Genomic DNA, 24,428 nt, shown 5'->3' on the forward strand with positions numbered 1-24,428 from the left:
TACACAAACGAACGAAACGCTGTCAGCTCCGGAAAGTCAGTGGAGCAAAAAGACAAATGTTTCCCACTGAAATGTGAGTTTTTTTTTTCAGAGGTGTCGGGTGTCTAATCAACGCTCCAACTCTGATAACGGACCCGGGGCCATTAGAGCCGCGGCGCTGTCGAGAAACAGAGCGAGAAGTTCAACTCGTCATCTCTTTGGCTTCATCTCCGTCTCTTTGTCTTTGTCTCGTTCTTCTATATCAGACTCTCTCCAGAGATGCATGAGAAGAATGAATCAAAACTAGGTGACCTCATTTTCCATGTCTAACTCTTGGTGAAGGAACTGTGGTTTTGGTCGTTTACAGCTTCTGTCACGTCAGAGCTCATGTGATCCAGGCATGTTCAGGCCTGCTGGGAAATACAGTCAGGCACGTCCCTGTCATCTCATAAAGTTCGGTTGGTCACTTGCTGTCGGTTTCTGTTTCTTTGCACAGATTGTCACTGCAGATGCATTTAAAGAGATGTTTACGGGAGGCCATATCTGTGGAGATGATGCTATACTTCAACCAGTAAATTATACGCCGTCAGTAGAGCTTCAGTCACTAACTACAAGTGCTGACTCTATCGGAGATGACTGGGACTGTATGCATCAAAACATTTGGAATAATTAAAGTTTAGTTAATGCCTTTTCTGTTCACCAGAGCTGCATATATTTGATCAGAAATACAGTAAAAACAGTGAAATATTATTTCAGTGTAAACAGTTCTATCTGAATATCTGTGAATCTGTAATTTATTCCTTTGATCAAAGCTAAATTTTCAGTATCATTACTCCAGTCTTCAGTGTCACATGATCAGAAATGAAATACTTTTCAGGGGTGCATTAAACTGATCAAAAGGGCCAGTAAAGACATTTTTTATGTTACAGTAGATTTCTATTTCAAATAAATGCTGTTCTTTTGAACTTTCTATTCATCTATGAATCCTAAAAAATAAAATGTATCACGGTTTGCACATTTTAACCTATGTTCATACAGAAAACAGCTATTTTTAAAACAATTTCACTGTTTTTACTGTATTTTTAATCAAACAAATACAGACTTGGTGAGCAAACCATAAAAGAATCCTAATTATTCCAAATTTTGACTGTTGTTTTATATATACTGTAAGTGATGCTGTATTCAGTCTCCACAGCAGAATCTGGAGTGCGTGTGTGTGTGTGTGTGTGAGCTGCGGGTCTCGGAGGCTGCGGTGGATCAGGTGTGCTGTAATCACTGCAGCAGATGTGGCCGCTCGCCCTTTATAACCGACTGACTGACCTCAAACCTCCGACTGCATGAACATACGGACACAAACGAACCCACACCAGCTGCCAAACGCTCTTCACCAGAGACACTGCCGGCAGAGAGAGACTCCATCAGTATGAGCTTCTCAGGATCTTAACAATGCAGTTTGACCATGTTTGTAGAGGTTTAGAACTGGAATGACTTTGCTGCTGGATCAAAGGCCTTGAAATGATCAACATGATAAAACTTTACTGTTAAACCTGTTTCACACCTAATCTACTCCATGTCTTCTGTCTCTTTTAGTGTAATTGTACAAACGTCCAGCTTCAGCTGGAGCTTCACTTGTCTTTCTGCTGTCAGATCTTGAGTGATTTTGATCAAGTAAAGGTCAGAATAACTGCAGTAATATCTCCAGATGAACTCTTACTGGACTGAAGCAGCTCAGCTTTACTTGATTCTCCATCAATCATGTTTAAGAGTCTCAAATCTGATCATCAGGATCTTTTGAGGAGCGTTTGTTTCCAGAAGCTTTACTTTCACTGTTCCTCAGCGGAGGAATGATCTTCACAAGCCTCCAGAACATCTCACATCTTCTGAGGAGCCTTTATTTCTTCATCTCTCAATCACTGCATTATATGTTTGGATCATTTCCATCTCATCTCACTGAGACACATTACTGCAGATATAGAGCACAGACTCATATTTAGATCATTAACTGTAAGTATCAAGGTTTTTTTTTTTTTCTTTTTTTCTCCATATTCTCACTACATACAGTAGAAGACTATATGAGTCACAAAAGCCTCAACAAAAATGCTTACTCAAATGTTTTTAAAAGAAAGTTAGTTTAAACATTTAGTAAACTCTTCCAGTAAAAAAAAAAAAAAGAAAAAAAAAAGGATTTACAGAGTTTTCAGAAGCCACACAGAACTTGCCTCGCAACAAACTCAGTGAAAAACTCAAGCTGTGTGGCATTTTGACTATAAATAGGGTGAATTCAAATAAACCGGCTCCGTGTTTGGCTTCACCTGTGCACTGGTTTCCCTTGTTCCCCCACTCTCAATCTTTACCTTCCACTGCAGTGACTGTGTCTGTTTTGGATGGACCTTTATCTTATTGGGTTGATGAATTATTGAGGAAGCAGAGCTCTTTAGATACGATGTTTGGACTCGTCAATAATTCAGGTTTCACCCTCTTCAGAAGCAGGTTGCATCTCTCTTCAGATCTGCACTGAAAGTGCTTAAGAAACAGACCATTTGCTCCGTTTCAAACACGGGATCATCAGGAACTCTTCATGAGGACTCTTTGAGAGTCATGAATATTTCAGACTATGCTGTTTGTGTGATGCCTGTGGGGATCAAAATGTCTGCAGTGTCTCAGTCTGTGTGAAAGTCAGTGGGGTCCAGTGTCCTTCATAGTATGTTCTGTTGTCTTCAACAGAAGACAGAAAGAAAGTCATACAAGTTTGGATGACACAAGGTTGAATAAATGATGACAGAATGATTGTTTTTGGCAGCACTGTCTCTTAAGTCAGATACACACTTGGGGAGAGCTGTCTGTCTCTCGTAACGTGTGTCTGTAATGATGCGGTAAATAGGAGAATCATTGGTGTTTTATGTGGCATTAAAGTGCTGTTTGTGTTCATTAAAGAGAGACAGAGACCTTCCATCCACTGGACGCACTGCGAATGGAGGCTTTCACAGCAATTACAGCTAATTGCAGGATTTGCGTGTGTGTTTGCTGTAAGTCAAATACAGTGCTGTGTGTGTGAGACTCAATGATGGGCTGAATGAATGAGACGGAAGCACAGACGCATCTGTGAGAACAGTGAACAAACCTTCTGCTGCTTCGTGTTGTATTGATGTTGCGCAGATGGGCCCAATGTGGATGATTTACCTCACTTTCAATCAGAAATTTGATTTAAACAAACCTGTTTGAGAACAACATTTTGTGTAGAATTTAGTTGCTAATCCACAGTTCCTGCAGTGCAGATGGACAGTAAGGCTGTGCGATATTGAAGAAAAATGTGATATGCGATACCTTGTTAAAAAAAATCATCATTGTACCATTGTAACTTTGCTTTCCATACACTTTAAGTACTTCTTCATATACCACAGCAAAAACTATAGTACTTCAACTAAAGTTCAAACATGATTAAAGGCAAGTGAACAGTCAATAAAAAAAGAAAGATTTTTTTTACAAGCATATATAAACACTAGTAATCAGGTACAGAAATGTAATAATTAAGTGTAAAATAACACTGCATTGTGTTCACTGTATGAATTAAATTTAGATTAATCTGTTATAGATGTTTTGTTGTTTGATTAACATTAGTAACATATTCAGCAGCACGTATTTTATACTGTCCCTTTATACTGGCTGCTGTTTCCGTTTAAACTGTTCCAAACGCACGGATCCAGTATAATGATACACATCCAATTTCTTTCTCAGCTGTTTACATTCCTTTAAAACATAACCGGCTGAATGATCGTTAAGACGGGTACTGTTGACATAATTCTGTGTGTATGTGTGTCTGTTCAAATATGAGGAGATGCGAAAGACGAATCAACTTGGTGTTTCACACGCGCTGTCTGAAATGCGTCTCTGTGTGTATGTGTGCGCTTTGCACGTGTGTGGCAGAACTGATGAGAGGCTGTGCAAGATGCAGCTTGTGAACCTGAATAACACACAAGAACTAACCCTCTTCCGGAAGCTAAAAAATTCTGTGTGACACACGTGAATTAACCTCATTGGTTATACAACGTTTGAGCTTCTGGAAGAGGTTTGTTCTTGTGTGTTATTCAGGTTAGGTTGAGCTTCTGGTTATGTTCGCTGATCAATGTTTACATTCTGACAACATTCTGCCATCAAAAAGATCTTCATTTGTGTTCCGAAGATGAATAAAAGTCTTACGGGTCATGAGGGTGAGTAATTAATGACAGAACTTTCATTTTGGGGTGAACTAACCCTTTAAGCATATTCATCATCTGCTTCACTGGCAGTACTTTCACAAACTTGTAACTTATTGTTACTTGCTAAGAGCAGAACCATGCATCGTTCATTTATATTTCTACATGCCTCCCTGCAATACAACTCTGATTCTTCAGTTGCACCATCTAGTGGTCTTTTATTGATTCAACCACACCTGCTATAACTGATAAGGGAGAGCTCAAGTGGGTACTGCGAGTCGTGTTGAGCCTTGCCGTGCCCACCTTGTCATAGCTCTGCGCCCCCCAGTGTGGGAACCACTGAGAAAGATGAAAAAATTGATAGAAAGATAGACATACAAACAGATAAATAGATAGATGGACTGACAGACAGATGGACTGACGGACAGACAGATAAATGGAATGAAAGGAGGACTGACAAACAGACAGACAGATAGATGGACTGATTGATAGACAGATAGATGGACTAACAGACAGACAGATAGATGGACTGATTGATAGACAGATAGATGGGACTAACAGACAGACAGATAGATGGACTGATTGATAGACAGATAGATGGACTAATGGACAGACAGATAGATGGACTGACAGGATGGACAGCAGGGACAGATAGATGAGATGGACTGATTGATAGACAGATAGATGGACTAACGGACAGACAGATGGATGGAATGATGGGATGAAGGAAGGAAATGGGATGATTACATGATAGATGGACTGATTGATAGGACAGATAGATGGACTACAAAATGGACAGGACAGATAGATGGACTGGACAGGATAGAAGGACAGACAGGAAGATGGACTGATTGATAGACAGGACAGATAGATGGGACTAACGGACAGACAGATAGATTGACTGACAGGATGATGGACAGACAGGACAGACAGATAGATGGACTGATTGCTTAGACATTAGATAGACGGACAGAAGATAGATGGACTAACAGGATGACAGCAAAAGACAGGAGAGATGGACTGATCTGATGATAGACGATAGATGGACTAACGGACAGACAGATAGATGGACTGACAGGATGACAGACAGACAGACAGACAGAGGATAGAAGTACTACTGATGAGCAGATGACAGGACTCACAGACAGACAGATAGATGGACTGATTGATAGACAGATAGATGGACTAACGGACAGACAGATAGATGGACTGATTGATAGACAGATAGATGGAATACGGACAGACAGACAGACAGATAGATGACAGCTGATTGATATAGACAGATAGATGGACTACACGGACAGACAGATAGATGGACTGATTGATGATAGACAAGATAGATGGACTAACAGGACAGACAGATAGATGGAAGATGGACCGGGACAGAGCAGTGGACAAAAAATGGACAGACAGATAGATGGACTGACGACAGATGACAGACAGACAGACAGGACAGATAGAAGGACTGGGATGACAGATCAGAGATAGATAGGACTGACAGACAGACTGGTGGACAGATTGACAGACAGACGGATGGACTGATGGATAGACAGATAGAAACGGGGGACTGACAGACAGATGGACTGATTGGATAGGGACAGATTAGATGGACTGACAGACAGATGGACTGGACGGACAGACAGATAGATGGACTGATGAGGAGGACTGACAGACAGACAGACATATAGATAGACTGACAGACAGACAGGTGGACAGATGGACAGACAGATAGATGGACTGAAAGGATGACTGACAGACAGACAGACATATAGATGGACTGACAGACAGACAGGGGGACAGATGGACAGACAGAGTAGATGGACAGATGACAGGATGACAGGGATGACAGACAGACAGACAGACAGATAGATGGACTGACAGACACAAAAGACAGACAGACAGACAGATAGAAGGACTGACAGACAGACAGGTGGACTGATGGACTGACAGACAGATGGACTGATGGATAGACAGATAGATGGACTGACAGACAGATGGACTGACGGACAGACAGATAGATGGACTGAAAGGAGGACTGACAGACAGACAGACATATAGATGGACTGACAGACAGACAGATGGACTGATGGATAGACAACCAGATATAGATGGACTGACAGACAGATGGACTGACGGACAGACAGATAGATGGACTGAAAGGAGGACTGACAGACAGACAGACAGATAGATGGACTGACAGACAGATAGGTGGACTGATGGACAGACAGATAGATGGACTGACAGGATGACAGACAGACAGACAGACAGATAGAAGGACTGACAGACAGACAGGTGGAGAGATTGACAGACAGACAGATGGACTGATGGATAGACAGATAGATGGACTGACAGACAGGTGGACTGACGGACAGACAGATAGATGGACTGAAAGGAGGACTGACAGACAGACAGACATATAGATAGACAGACAGACAGACAGGTGGACAGATGGACAGACAAACAGATGGACTGATGGAGAGACAGATAGATGGACAGATGCACTAACAGACAGATGTATAGACACAGATGGACTGACAGACAGAAAAGATGGACAGATGCACTGATAGACAGGAAAGTTGGACAGATGATGGAGAGACAGAAAGTTGGGGGACCACAGACAGACAGACAGATGTCTGCTGATATCTGATGCTGAACTGCAGCAGTTAAATAATTGGACAGTCAAAGCTGCTGTAAAAGGTTACACAGCCATAAAGGAAATAATAGGGCACATCCTCAGGGGGCGACGGACGGTTAACACTCACACGACAAAACAGAATAAAGCCAGCGGCCGCTGCACTGACCTTCAGATAGAGAGAGGAGAAACACACACATACACACACAAACACACTGCTGCTACAAGCCATTAATACACACTAAACGATCCATCTGTCTCTGTCATTTATTCATCTATCTGTCTGTCCATCTATCCTTAGTCTCTCTGTCTGTCCATCTGTCTGAACCCCATTTCACTCAGTAAAGGAGCAGGTTAGTACTAGTTATCCATCCTAGACGAGCTGCTGACGGTGGTCCAGAGGATGTGGTTAAGATTTAGAACTTCATGAAGTTTATGGACGCAGATCCGTCAGGAGGGGGAGAAATCGATGTCAAAGATTTAGTCATCCATCAGATGCTCAGAGGACACCTGAGTCCCTGCAAAGATTTCTGGGATACTTTAGACGTGATTGATGTGAGAGAGCAGGGAGCCGCTGATGGATCGTCAGTCCAAGACGGCCTGTGGTCTGACGCTCTTATAGATGCTCTTATTTACAGATGACTCATCCCAGAACAGCAGCACTGGACATGTTTGTTTATGACATCACATCTGTGGGAAGAGAGAGTCAGTCAGACTGAACAGACTGCAGGTCGTCACCTTTGACCTCAGGGTCACTAATGGACGTCTGACGTGAGGCTGCTGAAAGCGTCTGTCCTGCGCCCCTGTGTGTGTGAGAGAGAGAGAGAGAGTGTGTGTGTGTGTGTGTGTGTGTGTGTGTGTGTGTGTGTGTGTGTGTGTGTGTGTGTGTGTGTGTGTGTGAGTGTGTGGAGCTCATCGTTTCTTCAGAAGAGGAGAGAAGGAAGTTTTATTAATGTCCTTTTGTTTGATGTGTTGTTTCAGTAGTTATTGATATTGAGGGAGGTTTATTTCTGTGCTGTTATTGACTAGTTTCTGCAGGGAACACAAGCAGCTTGTTAGTCCTTTGATTCAGTGAAGGTGTTTGCGGCTGAACGAGTTGATTTGAGCAGTGTGTGTGTGTGTGTGTGTGTGTGTTGGTTCGAGTTTGCTCTTCTATCTTTAGTTTTTCTGGAGGTGTTCTGATGGGTTTGTTAATAATTCAGAGCACAGGCAACGCTGCAGGGACCCACGACTTCTTTGTGAGACTGTGATTGGCTGATATGAAAGAGCATCAGAAATGTTTGTTTTTGATCTCGTCTCTGCTCCTGTTCACAGATCTGCTTCATTCCCACAAGCTGATAGCATCACCAGCAGGCTCTCGTTTACATTATGCTATCCATGCAGATGGAGTTCATGTGATCATTTACTGTGAATTGAGTCGCTGTGAGATGCTGGACACCAGATCATGAGCGGCTCGTGTAAATGAACACCGTGCCATGATTCACTCATTAAATGAACATTTGTGATTTGATAATGCACTAAACTACATTGCATTTCTGGTTTTATTTTAATTATTCACGAAACACAGTCCAGGAGCAGCTTCACATCAACATTAAACGAAACAAAAACATGCAACTGTAGATATATAACAATCTTCAGTTTCCTATTGACTGTGCTGTGTTTGATGTTTGGTGTGTGCTGGACAGTGACGGTCCTGGTGGGTGGATTTACTCTCCGTGTGTCGTGAGGGTCTCCAGTGACATTTACTGAATGATAAGAAAAAAAAAAAAGAGAGAGATGCTGCTTAATAATAGTCTGGGACGGACGAGCGATGAAGAGTGATAAAGGAATGAAGGAAATGTCAGGCGTGACGAAAACAAAACAATCAGACGCCCGCAGTGTGAGCCAATCGATCAGCATGACAGCAAATCAACACACTGCCTCTGTGTGTGTGTGTGTGTGTGTGTGTGTGTGAGAGAGAGAGAGAGAGAGAGAGAGAGAGTTGTGTGTCAAATATAAAGTGTGTGTGTGTGAGTGAGTGAGAAAGAGAGAGAGAGAGAGAGAGAGAGAGTGTGTGTGTGTGTGTGTGTGAGAGAGAGAGAGAGAGAGAGAGAGAGTGTGGTGTGTGGGTGTGTGTGTGTTGTGTGAGAAGAGAGAGAGAGAGAGAGAAGAGTGTGTGTGTGGTGTGTGAGGAGAGAGAGAGACGGTGTGCATGTGTACGTGGTGCATGTGTATGTTGTGCATTTTAGCGAATTGTTCTATGTTTCTTCACTGGTTAGTTTTGCTAGGTTTGTCTGTTCTCTGTGTGTGTTTTTGTGTGTTGCTCTGGTTTTTCTGTTGTTTCAGTGTTTCTGCGGTGTTTGAGGAATCCTGTCAGTCCTCTGCTGTCTTGGGTTTCCGAGGGCTGAGTGCTTCATGGGTTCATGCTGCTGGAAAATTTAGCTGCTGAACACACCATTTTATGTGCTTCAGATTTTGAGTTTGTTGCAGCCAGAGAGATGGAGACACACACCATCAGAACATATGAGAATAAAGCACCTCCACAGTCAGGACTGCATCATTAATTGTTAAAATTGTTATTAGTATTTTATTTTACTATGTAATGTGACAGTAGTAATTTTATTATAGTCATATTGATATATAATTACAGTATTTTGGCCTGGAACATTGAATGTTTTTTTTTTTAAATGCAATTTTTATAAGAAAGATCTCATTTTGCACAGAGGGTTTGATGACTTCCATCGTAAGAGCAGAACGTAGTTGTTAGTTGTGTGTTTGTTTGATTTCACTGAGTCACATGGTTTCCTGCTGTGATCACATGATCAGGCAGGATTGCTGGATCAGGCAGAATGCTGAAGTGAGTGTTTACAATGCAGATCTGAGTGCTAAATGATTCCTCGCAACTGTTATTTGAGGCTCAACGTTCACATGTTAGATGTTAAAGAAACACAATCACACACTCACACTTACACACACACTCTCTCTCTTATTTCCTCTTGTAGTCTCATTATCATCTCCTCTGACCCATTTAGCAGCGATGGAGCTTCTGTAAACTCCTGACTGTAGCACAAATGAATGTGTGTGTGTGTGCTGTTTGAATGTGAATGTGTTGTAACTGTAGGTGAGATGGTGCTGTGTCTCAGCTCTTTTATTAGCGTCAGATCGTCTCCTGCGGAGTGCTGCATTAGCACATCTTTCCTCTTGCTGGCTTCTTTATTGTTTAAAAAAAATATACCATTGTTCTTCTTTCTTCAGTGTGTGTTCTCTGGAGCTCCACAGCTCCTCTCTCTAATGATCCTAATGATGACTGTCACACTGCTCGTACTGTTTTTACAGTATATCCATATATTTACAGTATGTTCATGATGCATGAATATTACCATTGAAAGCACAACTCTCTTCTGCTCACCGCTTCAACTGGCTGTTCAGGTGTTCATTTGATCAAAAATACAGTAACAAATTTACTGATTTATTATTTCTGTTTAAAACAGCTGTTTTCTATGTGAATCTCTGTTAAACTGTAATTTATTTCTGTGATGCACAGCTGTATTTTCAGCATCATTACTCCAGTCCTTCAGTGTCACATGATCTTCAGAAATCATTCTAATATGAGGATTTGCTGCTCAAGAAACATTTCTGATTATTATCAGTGTTGAACACAGTTGTGCTGCACATAGGTTTTTGTTGAAACTGTGATCACAGATACATTTTATTTTTCAGGATTAACAGATGAATAGAAAGTTCAGAAGAACAGCATTTATTTGAAATATATGTATAATTTTAAATTTTTTTAATGTTTATTTTGATTTTTTTATTGGTTTAATTTATGTTTAGAAGTATTAATTTCTTAAAAAAAAAAAAAAAAAAAAAAATAATCTGGTGAGGGGTGATTTGATTTATATTTTATTTTAGTTTTGTTTATTAATAGTTATTACCAGCTGAAGGTAATCAGTCTTATTTATTTATTTATTTATTCTGTTACTTAATTAAACATAAATAAATAAATAAATAAATAACATATATGACCAGTTCTTAAAGAAAGAAATAGCTGACTAACCTTAAGACTAGTCTAAACCGTTTTATGGAACTAGCCCCCTGATCATTAGTGCTGATGAGTTCATCACTGTGTTTGTAATGAATGCTGTTTTTTCTCTGTTTCTTTGTCTATTTCTTCACGTCACCAGGTGAGTGATTCTATGTCTTTCTGCGTGTTATTTCACACATGTAACACACGTGACGATGTCTTCAGCATGTGTTGATTCTGTCTGCTGACATTTTTCACAGTTTAATTTACTCTGAGATGATTTTAGCTCTGCACTAAACTCAGTCTGAAGCGTTGCGCATTAGGATGAGCACATGTAGCGCTTGCGAATTTTCAATATTTCATCCATCTTGTGTTGTTTATCCGCACTGGATGTTTTATTAGCTAAACCCATTACATGGTGAAAAAAACAGTCTGAGTTCTGCGGAGGCAGGTCGGGTTCTCGACATACAGCCACAGCCCAAAGATTCTTTGTGCTTCATCAAAATTTTAATAAAGCCCAGTGTTTTAATGGCCACGCAGGGGCCGGAGCGGATCTGAAAGCTTTTTTTAATTACATGGCCGAGTGCCCGCGTCTTGTTCTGCGCACTGAATGATGCCATCCTGCACTTCTGAAAACTTTCTTTGCAAACAACAAAAACCACAAACAACGCTGCACGTTCATAGCTTTTAATTGCATATATAAAAACGCTGAAATGAATCTCATATGTGGAGAAACGTGGAGCATGCTTGAGTTTGACTCATTTATTCTCACACCTCCAGGCTGACGCTCTGACTCTTAAATGTCTTTGATAGACAGTGTTAGCCGTCATTATCAGTGTCAGTGCAATTCATTACCTCAACCAGTCAAATGCAATTCAACTAAACTAGTGCCGCCTTATGAAAAACAGCTACATTTCAAAACGTCTACTTATTACAGAAATATACTTTTAATTAAAGCTGCAAGCAGCGATGAAAGGGCCCTCGCACCCAGCTCAACGCCACCCGGTGGCTTTAGGAAAATGGTGGCCAGTATAGTGATAAATATAGGAGGAATATGTCAAAGTCAATGTTGGCATGTAGATGTCTTCAGACCAGGACTTTTATCAAATCTGTGAAATTTGGTGCAGATTGAACATGAAATGTGCTGTTGCCAACAGTTGGCACTCTGACTATAACTGAATACATTATGGGCCCTGGGTATGTGTTCAGGACCTGAACTCCTATCAAACGTGTGAAGTTTGGGGCTGATCGGACATTGCTTGTCTGATTTACAGCAACTTCCTGGTTCATTGCGAAACATCAAATTTTGTCAGGCCGCCAGGGACACAGCCTTTGACAAAAACCTTAAGGCCTTAAGATAACTCTCAACAAATTTGAAGATGATCCAATTAAAAATAAAGGAGGAGTTCGTCAAACTACGAGGCCTGGAAATGGCTTGAAATTCTAAATAACTGACTTCCTGTTGGGTTTTGGATTTTTTCACCAATAGACTTTTTTGTAGGTAATGATGTGTTACGTGTGTCTACCGATTTTTGTACATGTACGTAAAACATAGCTTGAGGCACACTCCGTTGAATGTGTATAGGAGGCGCTGTTGAGGCATTATATACCCACTCACACCCATATCAGATGTAAATTTTCACCAGTTCTGACGTGTGTGGAAAGTTTCTTGAGTTTTTGGAGCATGTATAGGCCCTCAAAAATGCGATTCACTTTTGAGAAGAATGTATTATAGATTAAATGTATATTAAATCCATATATTAAAAATAGACTAACTTAAATATTGAATAACTCACCACAGTTAAAATTAAAATAAAGTTTTTTTTTGTTTGTTTGTTTGTTTGTTTTCCTTTATATGTTGAATATAAATGTGCTTTATATATTTTTACACAAACCAAGTAGGGGTACCACGAATATCGCAAAAATTATCAAAAAACCTATCGCAAATGTTAAATATCGCAATATGCATATCGCAAGGGGCGTACGATATTGGAAACATTTTAATAATAGGCTACTTAAATCAAAACGTTGCAAAAGGTCAAAGTTTTAGTTATATAGCAGAGAATTGCTAACTCATTAAAAAGAGTTATTAAGTGCAATAAGTTCCAGAAAACAACCAAGGTTATTATTGGTAACTAAAAATAAACTTTAAAACATTTTTATTAAATGAATTAAAGCTGAAATAAAATAAATGAAATGGGGGGGGGGAGAAAAAGTGACAATTAACTAAAATAAGTTTAATCAGAAACAAAACAACTATAATAATAATAATAATAATAATAATGAGGAGGAGAAGAATATCTGAAATAAACAATAACTGCAATAAAAATTAATTAAACCTACATTAAAAAAGACAAAAGCACTTAATAAAATTACTAAAAATGTATCTAAATTTAAAATGAAAACTAAAAATATAAAATAAAAGCTTATTCAGAATGTTAATAACAACTATAATCTTATAGAAATAATAATAAAATAACGCTGTAAGTGTAGTTAAAAATTTTTTTATTAAGAAACTATCATGAAAGTGCCTCTCTTTAAGTGGCCTTAATAATACTATCATCAAGTACAGTTTTTTTTTCTTTTCTTTTTTTTTTTTTTTTTTTTTTGTAATTTTAAAGTTTGAATTTGATATTTTATATTGTAAAGTGCACTTCTCTTTCACAAAGGCATGATGTTAGGTTCATTATAATTAAATATATGTTGAGCTGATCTTTGTCCTTCTTCATTTCCGCTGCTCTAGAGACAATGATATGTGTGATTTTATTACCAGATCATACACCACAAAAACATCGCAGCTTCTGAAGCAGAGACAGCCATTTACAATCATGTTCAATACTGTAATTAAATTCAATCAGACAGTACCTACAGGAGATGCTTTACTATGATGTAGTTTTCATCTCAGTAGTAGTTCTTAATAGTTCTAAAAAAAAATAATAATAATAATAATAAAAAAAAATGCAGTTACTGATTAGCTAATAGTAAACTACCACTTTCAGCTAAGGGTGTTTTCACACCTGGCCCATTGTTTCAGAACCTGGCGCGTTTCCCCCCTTAGCTCAGTTCGTTTGGGCATATGTTCTTCTGGATAACATCTTGCTGGGCGAATAACATTTACAACCGGCACAATCTGCTACAAATAGGAATGCTGGCTATTACAGCTGAGTTTCTTTGTTCCCATGACATCCCGGTGGATATAGTCAGAAGCCCCGACTCTCCCCATAATCATCCCCACAGGAAGGAGGGGTAGGCGGTGCCGGCAGAGGAAGCAGAAGCGAGGCTGCAGGACTGGTGCGCTAGCCAGGCTAAGCGAGCATTTTTCTTATGAATGCAAGAGCCCTCACTAATAAAATGGATGAACTGAGACTACTGGTGGCTACAAACAACACTGTGAAGGACAGCTGCGTTCTGCTCATCACAGAAACCTGGCTCAATTCATCCATTCCAGACACGGCTATCGAGCTAGCAGGCCACACAGTATACCGGCACGACAGAACCACAGAGTCCAGTAAGAACAGAGGAGGGGGCTTATGCATTTACCTAAACAAAAAATGGATTACTAATACCAAGATAGTAAGCAGTCACTGCTCCCTGGATCTGGAGTATGTGACTGTTGAATGCAGACACATATATCTAGCCAGAGAACATACTGTCATCATGTTAACAGCTGTATATATTGCACCAGATGCTAACACTTGCTCAGCCCTCGGATATTTAAAAATATAGTACAGACCAAAAGTTTGGAAACATTACTATTTTTAATGTTTTTGAAAGAAGTTTCTTCTGCTCATCAAGCCTGCATTTATTTGATCAAAAATACAGAAAAAAACAGTAATATTGTGAAATATTATTACAACTTAAAATAATAGTTTTCTATTTGAATATACTTTAAAAAAAATAATTTATTCCTGTGATGCGCAGCTGAATTTTCAGCATCATTACTCCAGCCTTCAGTGTCACATGTAACATCCAGTCTATCACATGATCATTTAGAAATCATTCTAATATTCTGATTTATTATGAGTGTTGGAAACAGTTCTGCTGTCTAATATATTTGATGAATAAAAGGTTCAAAAGAACTGCATTTATTCAAAATAAATATTCTAATAATATATATTCTAATAATATATTTTCTTTACTATCACTTTTTATCAATTTAACTACATCCTTGCTGAATAAAAGTATTGATTTTATTTAAAAAAAGAAAGAAAAAAAAAAAATTACTGACCCCAAATTACTGACCAGTAGTGTATATTGTTATTAAAAAATATTTGTATTTTAAAAACATAGCTTTTTTTTTTTTTTTTTTTTTTTTTTTTTTTTTTTTTTTTTTTTTTTACTTTTTATTCATCAAAGTATCCTAAAAAAGTATCACATGTTCTGAAAAAATATTAAGCAGCAGAACTGTTTCCAACTTTGATAATGAATCATCATATTAGAATGATTTCTAAAGGATCATGTGATAATGATCCTAAAAATTCAGCTTTGCATCACAGAAATAAATGATAATTTAAAGTATAATAAATTTAAAAACAATTATTTTAAATTGTAATATATATATCACAATATTACATTTTTTTCTGTATTTTTGATCACATAAATGCAGGCTTGATGAGCAGAAGAAACTTCTTTCAAAAACATTAAAAATAGTAATGTTTCCAAACTTTTGACCTGTACTGTACATCCGGGTGTATCCCAACACAAAGCCCTGGATGACAAAAAAGGTGCTGCGCCTGCTCAGGGAGAGGGTCACAGCCTTCAGGTTGGGCGATCGGGCGCTCTATATTGTTGCCAGAGCTGATCTGAAGAGGAGGATCAGAGAGGCCAAGGCTGCCCAGAGGAAGAGGATCGAGGACTGCTTCCAGAGTAACAACTCCAGGCATGTGTGGCAGGGGGTCCAGCATAAGACCAACAACAGTCCCAGCAACCTCTCGGCCACCGACGGTGACACCTCACTGGTGGAGGAGCGGAACCACTTCTTCGCCCGCTTCTCCGGGGGAGATGAGTCTGCATACCGGGATGAGGCGGAGCAGTTGTCAGTGTGGTGTATAGAAAACAACCTGGCCCTGAACATTACCAAGACCAAGGAGCTGATTATTGACTGTAGGACAAAAGAAAACGGACATTCAGCACCTGTTTATCAATGGGGACTGTGTGGAGAGGACTTCCAACTTCCAATTCTGCTACCATCAAGAAGGCTCACCAGAGACTGTACTTTCTGAGAACTCTTAGGAAAAATCAACTTACACAGAAACTGGTGGTGTCCTTCTACCACTGCTCCATAGAGAGCATCCTTATATACTGCATCTATGTGTGGTTTTCCAGGTGCACAGTCGCAGAGAGGAAGGCGTTCCAGAGGGTCGTCAACACGGCCCAAAAAATTATCGGTTGCCCCCTCTCAGAAAGGCACAAAATATTCTCAGAGATCCGACTCACCCTGGACACATTCACTTTGAACTGCTGCTCGGGCAGACGTAACAGAACAATGAACTCGGACTAACAGACTAAAAAACAGTTTCTACCCCAGAGCCATAACTGCACTGAACACAGCAAAGATTTAATCACGGTGGAGCGGTTCGGTTGTAGTGAGAAAGCAATCTGATTCAACGGAACAACGAACCAGGCTATATCACAATGTATAATGGGAAATTAAAAGCATGAAAAGCATTAACTTTGTTGTTTTGCTAATACTTCAAAATGAACCTGTTAATGTCTGTGCGTGAGCATGTGTCCGCCATTCAAAATCAAAGTGCATATTTTCATTTTAGAATGCCATATTATTGCTCTTCTTCCTAGTAGGTGCATTTTAAAAATGTTTTCCCAATGAATCCTGGACTCCTGCTCAAAATGATGAATTAATATAACGACAGCTACAAAAAAAAAAACAACAACAACAATAAGCCCGCAAAGCTGTTGTTCTATCCTGAAGGATGACAGTTATGAGTGGAATCCCGGAAAATAAACTGTGGAACTTTGACCAATGAGAGAACAGTTTGACTTGTATGAACAAATTTGGTCCGTTTAGAAACTTTGCCGTGTAAAAGCAAACCAAACCAAGAATAAAAAAGCAACATTGTAATAATTTTAATCCCTGATTCAGAACAAAAAGCATGCGATTTACAGGTGTGAATGAACCCAAGTGTTATTACTTACTGATCCGTTAATCAGAGTTTCTTGTTAGTTAACAGTAGTAAACAGTAGGAACCGTATTCTTAAGTGTTATTATTTGTTTGTTCTCATGTACTGTCAGACAGCTGAATCTGATTCCATCGATGAGGAGAGGTTGTGCTGTCGGCAGGTGGGATGGTTGGATTGAGAGGCGTGTTTCTAAATGATTAGTGTGGTTATTATTGTGTCTGCTCTGGTGTTTCGTCCTGCGGCTCTCTGCTGCTCCACTGGGCCCTGTAGGGTCTGCTCTCGATGCGTTCAGCTGGAAGTAATGAATTACACACTAATCCTTCTAATCTATTCCTCCACGGCTGGATTTCCTAATCAGAGCAAACAAACACGCTTACGCTGTAAGTGCACATGTGTGTGAATCGGGACGAACCTCTGGTGATCCTGTTTCTCTGTAGCAGCTCGTGTTCCTTGTTTTTGTCTGCTTTCCTGTCCTGATGGGGTTTGTCCTCATCCCTGGGGCATCTCACCTCATCGACTGTTGCCATCTGTTGGGCACAGATGAGGCTGTTAGTCTGTTTGACACATCTTGAGTGAGAAGTTTAAGAGAGTTTTGATTTGTGGAAGCAGAGAGCCGACGCAGTGATGGTGGTGATGCTCTCTCAGTTTGGTGTCAGTGGTTGTCAGCCAGGTCATGGTCATAGTGATGTGATAATGTTGTGTCAGTAAGGTGATGATTTGCTGTCAGTAATGTGATTGTGTTGTGTGAGTTATATAATGATATGCATGTCAGTGATGTGATGTTGTTTTGTTAGATTTATGATGTTATGTCAGTAAGGTGATATAGTTGAAGTAGTATGTAGGCCTAATGATCAGTAATGTGATGATGTGTCAGTATCAGTAAGGTGATTTGTTTTGTCAGTAATGTGATGATGTTATGTTAGTATCAATGGTTAGTATGGTTTATTCATAATTTGTGCATGAGATAATTATACAAAACAATTTTGACAGAAATACTTCAATGATTTATGAGTGATAAAAAATGTATCAACTAATAACTTATAAACCATCTACTAATGATCAGTTTGATTTATTTCATGATTTGAACTTTTTTTAAGATAACTTACAACACATTTGTAAATTGTTAGCATGTTTTGTAAATGATTAGTTCATCATTAACTAATAATTTATAAATGACTTATAACAGAACGTTATTATAAAGTGTTACCGAAAAATTTTGCTCAGCAAGAGGAAAAAAAAAAAAAAATAGAGGGAACATTGGTTAGTATTATGGTGAAGTGATATACAGTATTTAAAGTAATGTGTAATGATCAGTAATGTGATTATGTGTCAGTAAGGTAATGATTTGGTGTCATCTATGATGTTATGTTAGTATTATGATGATGTGTTAGTAAGATGATGTTGTTAAAGAAATGTATAACGATCAGTACTGTGATGTTGTTGTGTCAGTAATGTAATACCATTGCAGTAATGTGAGTCGTGTCAGTACTGTGATGTTGTGTCAGTAGTGTGATATCATTGCAGTAATGTGAGTCGTGTCAGTACTGTGATGTTGTTGTGTCAGTAGTGTGATATCATTGCAGTAATGTGAGTCGTGTCAGTACTGTGATGTTGTTGTGTCAGTAGTGTAATATCATTGCAGTAATGTGAGTCGTGTCAGTACTGTGATGTTGTGTCAGTAGTGTTATATCATTGCAGTAATGTGAGTCGTGTCAGTACTGTGATGTTGTTGTGTCAGTAGTGTGATATCATTGCAGTAATGTGAGTCGTGTCAGTACTGTGATGTTGTGTCAGTAGTGTAATATCATTGCAGTAATGTGAGTCGTGTCAGTACTGTGATGTTGTTGTGTCAGTAGTGTGATATCATTGCAGTAATGTGAGTCGTGTCAGTACTGTGATGTTGTGTCAGTAGTGTAATATCATTGCAGTAATGTGAGTCGTGTCAGTACTGTGATGTTGTTGTGTCAGTAGTGTGATATCATTGCAGTAATGTGAGTCGTGTCAGTACTGTGATGTTATTGTGTCAGTAGTGTGATATCATTGCAGTATTGTGAGTCGTGTCAGTACTGTGATGTTGTTGTGTCAGTAGTGTGATATCATTGCAGTATTGTGAGTCGTGTCAGTATTGTGATGTTGTTATGTCATTAGTGTGATATCATTGCAGTAATGTGAGTCGTGTCAGTACTGTGATGTTGTTGTGTCAGTAGTGTGATATCTTTGCAGTAATGTGAGTCGTGTCAGTATTGTGATGTTGTTGTGTCATTAGTGTGATATCATTGCAGTATTGTGAGTCGTGTCAGTACTGTGATGTTGTTGTGTCAGTAGTGTGAAATCATTGCAGTAATGTGAGTCGTGTCAGTACTGTGATGTTGTGTCAGTAGTGTGATATCATTGCAGTATTGTGAGTCGTGTCAGTATTGTGATGTTGTTGTGTCAGTAGTGTGATATCATTGCAGTACTGTGATGTTGTTGTGTCAGTACTGTGATGTTGTTGTGTCAGTAGTGTGATATCATTGCAGTAATGTGAGTCGTGTCAGTACTGTGATGTTGTTGTGTCAGTAGTGTGATATCATTGCAGTAATGTGAGTCGTGTCAGTACTGTGATGTTGTGTCAGTAGTGTGATATCATTGCAGTAATGTGAGTCGTGTCAGTACTGTGATGTTGTTGTGTCAGTAGTGTGATATCATTGCAGTAATGTGAGTCGTGTCAGTACTGTGATGTTGTGTCAGTAGTGTAATATCATTGCAGTAATGTGAGTCGTGTCAGTACTGTGATGTTGTTGTGTCAGTAGTGTGATATCATTGCAGTAATGTGAGTCGTGTCAGTACTGTGATGTTATTGTGTCAGTAGTGTGATATCATTGCAGTATTGTGAGTCGTGTCAGTACTGTGATGTTGTTGTGTCAGTAGTGTGATATCATTGCAGTATTGTGAGTCGTGTCAGTATTGTGATGTTGTTATGTCATTAGTGTGATATCATTGCAGTAATGTGAGTCGTGTCAGTACTGTGATGTTGTTGTGTCAGTAGTGTGATATCATTGCAGTAATGTGAGTCGTGTCAGTATTGTGATGTTGTTGTGTCAGTAGTGTGATATCATTGCAGTATTGTGAGTCGTGTCAGTACTGTGATGTTGTTGTGTCAGTAGTGTGAAATCATTGCAGTAATGTGAGTCCTGTCAGTACTGTGATGTTGTTGTGTCAGGTAGTGTGATATCATTGCAGTAATGTGAGTCGTGTCAGTACTGTGATGTTGTGTCAGTAGTGTAATATCATTGCAGTAATGTGAGTCGTGTCAGTACTGTGATGTTGTTGTGTCAGTAGTGTGATATCATTGCAGTAATGTGAGTCGTGTCAGTACTGTGATGTTGTGTCAGTAGTGTAATATCATTGCAGTAATGTGAGTCGTGTCAGTACTGTGATGTTGTTGTGTCAGTGGTGTGATATCATTGCAGTAATGTGAGTCGTGTCAGTACTGTGATGTTATTGTGTCAGTAGTGTGATATCATTGCAGTAATGTGAGTCGTGTCAGTACTGTGATGTTGTGTGTGTCAGTAGTGTGATATCATTGCAGTATTGTGAGTCGTGTCAGTATTGTGATGTTGTTATGTCATTAGTGTGATATCATTGCAGTAATGTGAGTCGTGTCAGTACTGTGATGTTGTTGTGTCAGTAGTGTGATATCATTGCAGTAATGTGAGTCGTGTCAGTATTGTGATGTTGTTGTGTCAGTAGTGTGATATCATTGCAGTATTGTGAGTCGTGTCAGTACTGTGATGTTGTTGTGTCAGTAGTGTGAAATCATTGCAGTAATGTGAGTCCTGTCAGTACTGTGATGTTGTTGTGTCAGTAGTGTGATATCATTGCAGTATTGTGAGTCGTGTCAGTACTGTGATGTTTTTTGTGTCAGTAGTGTGATATCATTGCAGTAATGTGAGTCGTGTCAGTACTGTGATGTTGTTGTGTCAGTAGTGTGATATCATTGCAGTAATGTGAGTCGTGTCAGTACTTTGATGTTGTTGTGTCAGTAGTGTGATGTTGTTGTGTCAGTAGTGTGATATCATTGCAGTAATGTGAGTCGTGTTAGTACTGTGATGTTGTTGTGTCAGTAGTGTGATGTTGTTGTGTCAGTAGTGTGATATCATTGCAGTAATGTGAGTCGTGTCAGTACTTTGATGTTGGTGTGATATCATTGCAGTATTGTTGTGTCAGTAGTGTGATATCATTGCAGTATTGTGAGTCGTGTCAGTACTGTGATGTTGTTGTGTCAGTACTGTAATGTTGTTGTGTCAGTAGTGTGATATCATTGCAGTAATGTGAGTCGTGTCAGTACTGTGATGTTGTTGTGTCAGTAGTGTGATATCATTGCAGTAATGTGAGTCGTGTCAGTACTGTGATGTTGTGTCAGTAGTGTGATATCATTGCATCGGTTATATGTTGCTGTGGTGTCAGTAACGTGGTATCCATGGCAATGTCAGGTGATTGTTGCAACATGCCCTCCGTCTGATGAAGAGCATCTGCAGATCATACCAGGTGTAATGGATTGATGAATTGGAGCGGTTGCTGTGAGCGAGGCTGTTTGTGTCTTTTAATTAGAGGAATAAATTGCACTCATTACAGAGTTTGATTTCAAATAGAGCTGGAAGCAGATGTGAATGTGAAGCGCACCTTAAACACGTCTCTGTGAGTGTGCTCAACCGCATGTCTCATCACATGAGTCAGACGTCACAGAAACAACATTTCCTCATCAGACTCTCAGTTTCCACGGGTCTGTGTTTGTGCGTGATGCTGCTGTAGTCTCGCTCCGGTCGCAGCCAGTTTGATTGCAGCGAGGAGGATGAATCCATGGTGTGGAGCGTGGAGAAGCATCCGCTTCTGTGGGCTGAGTGTGAGTTCTGTCAGCTGCTCAGTTTTTCAGGGCAGGTTCATGGTTTGGTTCGGGGCTGGAGCGAGACTCATCAGTCTGTTTTGATCTGCGTCTAATGATTTATGGGTTAGGGTTACAAGTGTTTCTTCAACAGTAACTAAAGATGCTGATCCAGGAACAGACGTGTGTGTTAATAGTTTTTTTCTCGTTTTCATCATCAGTTTGAAATTCAAGGGTTAATTTGAGAGTTAAATTAAATCACTAGTGGTCACTTTATCACCCTGCAGCCCAAGACTGGTCGCCCACTGAAGCTAAGCAGGGTTAAGCTGGTCAGTACTGGATGGGAGAATCCTGGGAAAACTAGGTTGCTGCTGGAAGAGGTGTTAGTGAGAGCAGCAGGGGGCGCTCACCCTGTGGTCTGTGTGGGTCCTAACACCCCAGTGTAGTGACGGGGACACTATACTGACAAAAAGAAAGATCGCATGAGACGTTAAAACGAGGTCCTGACTTAAATTTGCCCATTGGCTTCTGACCATCATGGCCTTCTAACCATCCCTATATCTACGGATGGGCTTCATCACTCTGTCTCCTCTCCAGCAGTAAGCTGGTGTGTGGTGGGTGTTCTGGCGCAGTATGGCTGCCGTCACATCATCTACGTGGATGTTGCACACTGCTGGTGTTTGAGGAGACTCCCCCATCTTATGTAAAGCAATTTGAGTGCCCAGAAAAGCGCTATATAAATGTAAGGAATTATTAATTATTATAATTTCTAGTTAGCAGGCAATTTCTCATATCTCAAGCAATGATTTCATTATAAACAGTGTTTTTCTCATAATGAGCAGTTCGGGTGTTTCTACACTGGCAGAAGCAGCACAGAGTGTGTTCACAGAGACACTGAAGCACAAAAGAACTTGGAAAACGAATTTCATGTGCTATTTGTGGAAAGACTCATGTGGTCTGGTTCGAAGTGGTTTGTAAGCACTGTTCAGACTTTTCATTTAGTGTCCATCAGTGTTATTTTAGTGTCACTGGGATATTATTATAGTTTTTTTTATGAAAATCTGGAAAGTTCCTTTGGAGATGGAAATGTCCATTATAATTTTAGTTACTTTTGATGTTTAAGTTAAAGTGATTTTGATGTGTTTCTGTCATTTAACTTTTAGATAGATCCATTGAGAGTCGATCTAATCATTATTGAAGCTTCACGATGCTCTTCTGAAGAGCCAGGATCACGGTGTGATGAACAGATTTAACTGCACACACACAAATCTGGTGAACAGAAGCTCAGACAGATGGACTGGGTCTAAAGCTGGTTTTGAGTGAACACGTCTGTATTTTGTGATTCAGATGAGGTTAGCTGATGTTTAGCGAGTTGTGGATCATGGTTTGAACTGCGTCAGGCATGTTTGAGTTGTGTTTTTTCACTTGTGCTACTCAATCCGCTGTATGTTTGGTCTTTGAGCTCCACACACAAAATGGTTTCCCATGTTTCCTTTGTGACAAGATGCCCGGCCTAAGAGGAGATCTGCCCTGCTCTCTCTCTCTCTCTCTCTCACACACACACACACACACTCGCTCTTTGATGGAGGCTGTCGCCATATCTTTCTGGGGTTTCTGTGTGTTTTTTAGGGATGTAAAGTAGGTCATGATGGGCAAACGGCCTGATTTCTTCTCAGTCTCTGCACCGCTGCTCTGCTTCAGTTTGCAGCTTTTTCTGATCGAGGTGATCGAGACACTCAATCTCTTCATGCATCATCAGTCTCTTTTAGCACCGAAGATCATGTGGCTTTACTAGATGATGTACTTCATAAGATCACAGTAGCTTAGCTTATGATGATGTTCTTTAATGTTATTTGGACAACACAATAACTTAACTTACACATTGCAGAATCTGCAGAATAAGGAGAGGGATCATAAACAGCATGGTTTAGCAGTGCATTGTCATGGAATGCTTAAAAAGCTGGAGTTCTCAGTTGTGTTGTTGTGTGTTTTGTGAAGTCAGATGTGTGATTGACGGCTGTGAGTTTCTATGACACACGTGGTGCATTACATTACAGTCAGCCACGATTGGACAGCTCTTAATGATGGATGAGATAGAAGATGGCTAAATGCTCAGGAGAAGCTCTGGCTGTAAGAAAGAGAAAGAAACGCAAGTCACACAGAAAAAGAGTGAAGCGGGATAAACTGCGTCCTTCAGATCCTGCTGATTCTCCAGCTACTGCTGGTAACACTGATAGGACTCGCTCTGGGTTCATCACATCCTCTCAGATGTTGACTTTTAGGACACGATGTTAACAGACGTCCAGCTAAATCACTAATGATCATCTAAACTGCAGCAGAAACTCCTGCTGCCACACATTTTAGGCCCATGAAATCTGCATTATTTCATAGGCTATTATAGTAAAGTTTATTAACAACTACAATCTAAAATAATATTGTGATATCTTTAATGCTTCTTGAGTTATAGGCGTGCAGAATTTGGAAGAAAAAAAGAATATTTATGGCACTCAGACAGGTATGTTCAATGCAGTTGTTTGGACAGAAGTAAACAAGGTACAGAACATCTCTAGTTTCATCATTATTTGTTTAATAATTAATATTAAGATATCTTTAATGCTT

At 39.7% G+C, this 24,428-nt stretch overlaps 1 protein-coding gene across 1 annotated transcript in view; it reads left to right on the plus strand.

Moving 5' to 3' along the window:
• The window catches only part of nrxn2b (neurexin 2b), a 682,623-nt gene that overhangs the window by 434,878 nt on the left and 223,317 nt on the right, over positions 1-24,428 (plus strand). Inside the window, exon 16 of the mRNA XM_042728878.1 lies at positions 15,549-15,910. Within this exon, the coding sequence (XP_042584812.1) occupies positions 15,549-15,910 (362 nt within the window). The remainder of the gene's footprint in view (positions 1-15,548; positions 15,911-24,428) is intronic.

The sequence above is a fragment of the Cyprinus carpio genome, chromosome B7, assembly GCF_018340385.1.
Source record: "Cyprinus carpio isolate SPL01 chromosome B7, ASM1834038v1, whole genome shotgun sequence".
Classification (NCBI taxonomy): Eukaryota; Metazoa; Chordata; class Actinopteri; order Cypriniformes; family Cyprinidae; genus Cyprinus; species Cyprinus carpio.